General features: G+C 40.2%; 1 protein-coding gene across 1 annotated transcript in view; it reads left to right on the top strand.

Annotated features, from left to right (window-relative positions):
* LAMC1 (laminin, gamma 1 (formerly LAMB2)) overlaps nucleotides 1-9145 on the top strand; it is a gene marked incomplete at its 5' end in the record, with an annotated part of 159097 nt that continues 149952 nt past the window's right edge. The window contains one exon of the mRNA XM_006887783.1: nucleotides 1-355. Within this exon, the coding sequence (XP_006887845.1) occupies nucleotides 1-355 (355 nt within the window). The remainder of the gene's footprint in view (nucleotides 356-9145) is intronic.

A 9145-nucleotide genomic window follows, 5' to 3' on the forward strand; every position in this document is an offset into this window, starting at 1 on the left:
CTGGCCGTGCTGGCGGCCGCCGCTGCTGGTTGCGCCCGGGCAGCCATGGACGAGTGCACGGACGAGGGCGGGCGGCCGCAGCGCTGCATGCCCGAGTTCGTCAACGCCGCCTTCAACGTGACCGTGGTGGCCACCAACACGTGCGGGACTCCGCCCGAGGAGTACTGTGTGCAGACCGGGGTGACCGGGGTCACCAAGTCCTGTCACCTGTGCGACGCCGGCCAGCCCCACCTGCAGCACGGCGCCGAGTTCCTGACCGACTACAACAACCAGGCCGACACCACCTGGTGGCAAAGTCAGACCATGCTGGCCGGGGTGCAGTACCCCAACTCCATCAACCTCACGTTGCACCTGGGTAAGCGGTGACAGCCTGGTCCCCTCCTCCCGCCCAGCGGCAGCTCAGCTCCTGTGGCCCAGCCTGCGGGGTTCGCACAGTCGCGTGCGGGCCCTGGGCTTTGCAGCTCGGGCCACCCGCGAATTCCCTTCTCCACCTTCTAAAACTTCAGCTTTTCACAGCCTGCGAGAGCCATCTCTCTTTGCTTTCCCACTCTCTCTAACTTAACGGGATTTGCTCTCGCTTTTTAATTCGCTATTTAAGCCGTAGGCGTTGGGTCCCCACTTTTTTTAAGCGTTAGTCAGAAACGCCTATGGTGACAGTCTTCTTCAGAACCATCATAACGCATTCTTGGATCAGAAATACTTTACTCTCTGACATCTTTAAGTTGAGTGTGATTGCTGTTTGCTCTGGAAAAAAAAAATAAGGGAGGCTACAAGTCTAAATTAGGGGAACTTAAGGGGAGAAAATGCCTTTTCTGCCCATATTCCTTATATGTAATTGAAGCAAATTCACTTTTAAAGTTACCCTTCATCAGAGCTGTTCAGCCTTAATTAAGGGCTACAAAGCTATTTCCCTGCTAATTTTGGTACAGAAAAAACAAAAGGAAGTGTCTGTTCTCACTGTAATTGCTAAGCACTAGTTTTGTCTCAGGGCAAAAGGGCTCCATACTGTCTTTTTCTTTGATTCAGAATAAATGTAGAAACATGCATAAGTGACCTTTTATAAATCAGGAAAGGGGTGCATAAAAAATGTAATTGTAAGACAGTGGATGAGGATGGGCTTGTGTTTCATCTATCCTGTTGTGTTGTGTTGTTTTAGTTTTAATCATTGAAGTATGAAGACCAGCGGAAAAATTCATTATTATGGTTCACAGAGAAGTGTGAGAAACTGGTATTTGATTTGTAGAGTTGAAATCCCGATTGCACTGAGGGAGTTGATTTTACCAGTGGTTAGTACTAATGAACTATAAAGAGAACAGCCTGCCCCAAGCCATTCTCCTGTCAAAGATGGATAATTCTATAAGGCTAATAACATTATTTGGAGAGTTTTAAAATGAACGTTTTTGTAGACAAATGATTCTTTTGATCACGGGTATTTTTCTTACCACTCTTCTTTGGTCCACTGAATTTTTATAAGCATCAAGATTTCAAAGAAAGAATTTAACTTTAAAAGTCTTTTGTAAAATGGTGTTAAATTAGTGTGCATGGGAAAATTTTTTCCCTTAGTGCCTTTGTCAACACCTTTGCCATAAATACCGTTTCACTTGTAGCCCAGCCATTAGGTGGGTAGAACTTTCTGAAAAGAAGCTGATAAAGTGGAACTCTGAAGCCTCCATTCATCCCCTCTGTGCCCCCCCCAGTGGAGAAATAAGCTACTGAATTACATTTTCCAGAGGTATTAGAAATCTATAGACTAGCAGTATTTTGAAACAGGTACCTTTCAAAACAGGTACATTGCAAAACAGGTACATTGCAAAAGAGGGACTAAATAAAAAGCCTGTGGTAATACTTTTTACCTGTTTTATCCTAAATGTTATATGTTGAAATTGATTCAAAAACAATTTTTAAAATTTATATCTGACCATTTTTGTTTAAATTTTTGTTAGCATTTCCCTTGAACTTTGACTGTCCTTTGAGTCAGATTTTATTCATTTTCACATGCTAAAATTTTCAAAGACAAGGCATTATCTTCATATCTCAGTGTGTCTGAGATTCTAGTGGCAGATTTCTAAACCATTTATTAGAGATCAGGCCTTCTGTGGTTACTGCTTTAGATACTGTGTAGCAAAAGGTTATTTGAGGTGAGTGCAGGAGTGGATAGATTACTCAGTGATTACTCCTGTGTTATAAAGATAAAATAGTAGAATATGACAGTATCAGCCAAGTTAGTTTGTTACTGCTGGGAGGCAGCTATATTAACTTTCAGTTGTGGTGATTATGAGGTCAACAGAGATCTTAGAGTTCACTTAGAACTCCAGCATGACTTTCTATTCTAAAAATGTTAGGTTTCTTGGATTTGAATTTGCTGAAAAAGTCCTTTGCTTTTGGAAGTATTTTTGCTAAATAAACTTCCAACATCTTAAAGTTATTTAAAAATATTTATATATACATTGTGCTTAACCACAAAACCATTTTATGTTGGTTGAATGAAAATGAAAACAAAACAAACAAAAAACCCCAACCATTTTATGTTGGACAATTTTTAAAAATTCAACTAGAACTTAACTTTTTCTTGGATCAGATACAATGTCCTGGAGGAAATTGTGTGTGTAGGTAGAGGGGAGATAGAGCAGGGGATCCAAGTATAGTGGGGGCTTCATTTTTTTTCTTGTTGCTGGCTCTCTTAATGACAAGAATATGTGTATGCATATATGGTATCATTAGTAACTTAATAAGCAAGGTTTTATGTATCACTGTGTGTGTGTATGTCCAACATACTCTCTAACTTAAGTTACTCCATGGACTCTAGCTAACTAATTATTTCCCACGAATTCAAGCACCATGACTGTTTGTGCATCTATTAAATCTCCCATCCAGTTCAAATTTCACATACCCTTAAACAAGTGATGCATATTGTGCTCTGCCCTTACAGAGCATGTGAAACTTGAAATGAGCAGTATGAAAAGAGCTAGATCTGGCTACCACTTTCCAGTTTGCCTTTTGATGTTGAAGTTCAAACAGTAAATTTTAAGATAAGCAGAATGGAAACACACTTTGGCCTTCCCAGAAACATACATGTTTTGCCACTGATCCAGAATGACTTATTCAGATATAAGAATAAAACATTTATCATCAAAATTAAACAGTGAAGCATAAGGGAAAATGACTCTTTTCATTTCCACTTGGTCAGACTCTTTTCCCTGGGACCACCATTCATAATTTCTTGCGCAACTTTCCAGAAGTATTTCATGCATGCACATATTTAAAATAACATGTTCATTTTAACTGACCTCCTTTCTAGGAGTGGGATACATGTATTTTTAACTGATGTGAGTACAAATTAGATCATTGTACTCTTTTCATCACTTGCTGTGCACAAGCCAGGAATGTCAGCTTTGATTTTGAAAGCGGACCTATCTTGAGCACCATACACAGTAGTCCAAGGTGCAGTGTTTTGTCACATAGAATGAGTTACAGTTGCTGTGGGAACCAAAGCAATACTTTCTTCCTGTTCTAGAGAAAAATACCAGCAGACACTCTCTTTTGAAAAAGTCTTTTATTTTGCTTGTTCAGCTTCTGAATTTTCTCTCTCATTTTATGTATGTATTATGTAAAGTTTGGGCTTTTGTTTTTTGTCATAGTAAGTTTTATCAGTATCAGTGGGATAGTTGGTAGTAAGATTGTAGTTGATAGTTAGATTTGCCCTTTATTAAATGATACTTGACTACATTGATAATCACAGTGGATGGAGATTTGGCAGTGAAGGTCTTGTTATTGGAGGAAGGTAGCTTGCCCTTCAAAACAGATTAAGGAAAAGAGTGCTGCTTTAAAAGGATTTAGATAAAAATGTATGGACTAAAATTAACACTGAGATCAGGTGTATTTCCAAGCCCCTCTTAAATTTTAGCAACAAATAATGCTGAGGTAGTGCATTTAAACGATGTCTGGATAGCATCCTTTGGGGTCTAAATCAGAGTAATTGATACTTAAGAATATTGCAGCTTGTATTCTGGGAGATCCTGTAGTGGATATACATTTAATATGGAGTTTTCCCTCTTTCCTGCCTTTGCAAGGTAGGCTCTGGCTGTATGAGGGAGTAGCTCACTCTGGTGACTTCATTGAAGTATTTGTGCAGCCTGAGGGGACACTATTTTAGTTCGTTTCACAAAGGCTTGGTTTACAGGTTATTTTGCAGGTTTAGACTTGAAAAGGAGCTCTTCTTTAAAGCCCAGCAGTTGGTAACAGAGTTTTCTAAAGTTGTTTTTGGCTGCTCTATTTTTCTAGAATTCATCTCCCTTTTTTAAAAAAGGCTTGGGGTGGGGGGGAGGGAAGTACACATTACAGGAGAAATTGGGGTTATAAAGTCTAAAATGCAATTTTGACCTCTCACATTGAATTGTTATTTGACTGACAGCCTCTGTGGGGGTAGAAGTTTTGACAATTTCAAGTATAAATCCTTTTAGGAAGTCTTTTGCTATTTTTAATCCCTTCCCCCATGCATGTGTGCTTACGTTACTGTTAAATAGTCTACAAACATTTTAAAATACCTACTAAATACATGATACTGTAGAAAGTTGTACATGATTGAAAATCTTGTGTTCAGAAGCTTACACTTTATTAGGTGGAATTTGCATATCCAGTTATAATGCCACTACAGAGTAAATGAATCATTGCTAAGTCTCACCTTGGAGGCTAGGATTTTGAAGCTCCTCCTCGCTTACTTTGGGCACGTAGCCCGGAGAGATTGGTCCTTGGAGAAGGACATTATGCTCAGCCGGGCAGCGCAGGAGAGGGAGACCCTGGATGAGATAGATGGATGGATTGATGCAGTGACTGGGGTGATGAGGGTTGGTGTGTCAGAGTTAGTGAGACTGGCAGGGAAGAGTCAGGGAAGGGTTCAGAGCTGCTATGCATAGGGTTGCTATACATCACAGGTGACTTAATGGCACATAACATGACAGGTTTGGAAGCAGGAGTGGTATCCACTTCCTAAACAACATGCCACTAGAAACTCTATGAACTTTGTTCAATGTCCATAATTGTAGAGGGCTTCAGGCCTTTTGTTCATAGGGTCACTGTGAGTTGTGCTCAGCTTGAAGGCAATCAACAACAACAAAAACAACAATAGTTTATCATGCAGTGGTTTGTTTTTTTTTTTTAAATAGCTTGGTGAAAGCAAAGATACTTTAGAAGTATTTTCCTCTCATTGGATTCAACTCATAGCTCACCATTCAGCCTTTTTTCAGAGACTGTAAATCACAGGAGAGGAGACTGTCCATCTTTCTGCTGTGGAGCAGTTGGTGGGTTCGATGTGCTTGTCTTTGGGTTGGTGGTGCTTCTTAGGCAGTGACCCATTTAGGCCACCAGAACATTAGAGATGAGGATCCTAAAGCTGTGATTTGCTAAAAATTGTAGGGAATAATCTTTGATCCCTAGTCTGCTTTTGCTAGCCACTACTGCTCTTAGCTTCTCTAGCAAATCTCTCAAAAGAATGAAGAGTTGATGCAAAGGCAGCATTTAAGATAAAAATTGATGCACACACTGATCCTGAGATAGCAAGCTCCTTTAGTCCTTTGTCTGCTGCTTGTCACTTCTGTTCCTGGATTTTTCTCTTTTCATGATATCCATGCTTTCCAGACAAAGCCTTTGATCTCAGGGCTTTGTTTCTGCCTATAAATTTGTATCTCTTCAAGCCTAAAGACTTATTGTTGTTTGTTGTTAAATGAAGTGCCATTGAGTCCAGTATGACTCACATAGTGACCCTGTGAACAATAGATCTGAACTCTGCCCTATCCTGCATCATTTTATCATTTGGATCAGTTGCCACTGTCACTGTATCAGTCCATCTCATGAAGGGTTTTTCTCCTTCGCTGACCCTACACCTTTCCAAGCATGATGTCCATTTCCAAGGGATAGCCTCTCTCAACAACATCTCCAAAATGTACGAGACAAAACTTTATCATTTTTACATCCAAGGAACATTCTGGTTATACTTTCTCCAAGACATATCTGTTTGTTCTTTTGGCATTCTGTGGGATAATCAGCACTTTTCTCAGACATCACAATTCAAATGGATTGATTCTTCTCCTATCATCCTTTTTCATTGTTTGTTCTAAGATACGTAGCAGGTGATTTGTTAGACATACATGTTCAGTTTGACGTATCCAGAGACGTGTTCAAAGACTTGTTATCCTGTGCCATCAAGTCAGAACTGACTCATAGCTGACCCCTTTCAGCAAGCTTTCAGAGGCACTCAGTCACCCAGGAGATTGCCCATCTTTCTCCCACTGAATAAATAGCTAGTGGATTCAAATCATATGCTTTTGAGACTATAGTGCAGCTTCTTTCCATTAGGCCACAAGAGCTCAAAGACTTACTAGACATGTTCTATTTGGGATGTCCAGGGATCATGTCTGAGATGAAATTCATTCCTCATTTTCACACCCAACCCATTGATGTTTTGAATTCCCTATTTCAGGGGCAGGGTGTTAGATGCCATCAAATTGACTGACTCATCACAACCTTATAAGCAGCAAATCTGAACCTTCCCCTGTTCTGTGCCAGCCTCACCAATTCTAATGTGCTCCAGTCAGTTGTTATAGTCACGGTGTCAATCCCTCTTGTTGAGAATTTTATTTTCTCTCTCTAACCCTCCACTAACTGACCCCTTCTGATAATGTGCCCAAGGTATATGAGATGAAGTTTTACCATCCTTGTCTTTAAGGAACATCCAGGCTGTACTTACTCCAAGACAGATTTGTTTGTTCTTTTGGTGGTCCTTAAGATATTCAAACTCTTTTGCTCCAACACAACTCAGAGGCATTGATTCTTCTTCAGTCTTCCATATTCAGTGTCCCTATGTGTTGCATATGGTTGACAGTTGGCTACTAACAAAAAAAGTAGAGTTAAGTCCATCTAGAGATGTGTTGGGAAAAAAGACCTGGTGATTAATTGAAAAAAGTCAGTTACCAGTAATCCTAGGGGACAGTTCTACTTTGAGAATGTGGGATCACTATGAGTCAGAGTTGACTTGACAGCAGCCTTATCTCAGTGGTTCTGTGGCTAAGCCTGGTGACTCCTCAACTATTTCTCCCAAGTCTCCTCTTTGAGATAACACTGCTGCTAGTCTTTCATTACTGAAAGACCAGTGCATGACCCACAGGAAGGATTCCTGGGCAGGCCAGCCTTCACTCCACCCTTTTCTCGCCCACCCATTCTCTCGCCCACCCATTCTCTCTATAATCTAACTAGGATTCCATTCCTAGCTCCTCTTTATACTTGATGTGTTTCTCATATCCTTAGCTTTTTCTTTTTTGATAAGGGAAAACAATGTCCTCTTTGTCTCTACATAGATCACCATTAATTACTGCAACAAACAATTGGTTGCTAAGCAAAAGATTAATGATTACACCCACCTATTGGCTCTGCAGGAGAAAGATCTGCTCCTGTAAAGATTACAGCCTGTCTCTGTGGGACAGTTGTATGTCATGTGGAAATAGACACCCAGTGCCATCTACAGGGGAAGCCGCCTCCTAACTGGTGATCTTTCTGAATTCACTCATTCCTAAGATTCAAGGTATGACATTGCAGGTTGAGTGATGGTTCTAAAATGTAAATATAATCATGTTTTTTCCCCGGTTAAAATCCTGCAGTGGTCTCAAGTCTTGAGGATGAAATTTAAATTCCCTGATGTGTGCCATACGGGACACTTGATGGTTGGGAATTTTTTAGCAATAAGGCTTCTCTTTTACCAGTTAACCCCTCACGGGGCTGTGGCTTTGGTTTGGAGTACTTTTCCCAGGTGCCACCCTCTTTAGAAATCTTCCCCAGTTTTTCTGTCTAACCTGCTCACAGTTTCCCCAAACAGAAGTGGCCTATTTGAATACTTAACACATGGTGTTTATTGTCTGTTTCTTTGTCTGCATTGTTGAATTATGAGGCTGTTTTTGTGTTTGTTTTTTTTTTTTTAACTTGAGTAAAAGTCTAAGGAATACGTTGATATTCCATTCAATCTTTCATATACATTTTTGTTTTATGACATTGGTTATAAAACCCATAGTGTAGTGGGAAGAAGCTGCACTGCAATCCTGAAAGCACACGATTCAAGGGCACCTGCTGCTCTATGGAAAAAGGATGAACAATCTCCTCCCATGTGATCAGCTGCCTCTGAAAACCCACCAGAGGGTCAGCTATGAGTTGGTTCTGACAGAATGGTACACAACAACAATTTTAACAGCAGTCTTCCCACTACTACTTTGTGGTTCTAGTTTCCGTTCCATCTTCTTTTTCTCTGCCTTCTGAGCTTTATCCTTGTGCAAATGCTGTCCTTTTGATCTTGTAGTTGATTGTACTTCCCTGGTGTTACTGTTCCTTACAGGCCTAGTGTTTGATTGAAACTTTTGTCACAGAGGTGAGTTTTATTTCAAGTTCAAAAGACAATAATGACCCTTCATCTCTGGGCTTCCATCAGTCTCTGTTATATCAGCACGCCTGGCCATTTTTATGATTTTGAGTTTTGTTCCACACTTATTCTCCACTCCAGGGTAGACGGTAAAGTCTTTGAAGACAGATTAAGGACTTAGTTGTCTTTAAATTCATTTTACTATACCTTACCTGTTGCCCTGGCTCTATTCTGACTCACCTCAACCTCTTTTGTGTTAGAGTAGAACTGTGCCCCTTAGGGTTTTTAAACATTTGTTGATTGCTTGTCCCATGTAAGGCACCATTTGAATTCCTGGGTATGTACAGGATGCATGAACTATGACCTCTCACCACATAGAGTTTTGATTTGGATATGGAGACCAAGGCCTCAAAACTTGAGAGTTAGTGAATTATAGCCCAAAGGCCAAATCCAGTGCTGTCCATTTGCTGTTTTTGCATAATGAGCTAAGAATGATTTTTATGTTTTTAAGTGGCCAGGGAAAAAGAAAATGTGAAAATTATATGAAATTCAAAGTTCTGTGTTTATAAATAAGACTTTCTTAAGACTTAGGGACACCCACTTGTTAATGCCATTGTTGAGGCTGGCATTGGGGTGCGGTAAGACTGAGAAAAACTGGATGAAATATATTTACGGCATTGAAGTCTATGGGGGAGAGAATAGTCTAAAAGTATTATATTTTAGGGCATTATTTTTATCGTAGGAGTA

The sequence above is a fragment of the Elephantulus edwardii genome, unplaced genomic scaffold (assembly GCF_000299155.1).
Source record: "Elephantulus edwardii isolate Elephantulus edwardi_28Jun2011 unplaced genomic scaffold, EleEdw1.0 scaffold00061, whole genome shotgun sequence".
Lineage (NCBI taxonomy): Eukaryota > Metazoa > Chordata > Mammalia > Macroscelidea > Macroscelididae > Elephantulus > Elephantulus edwardii.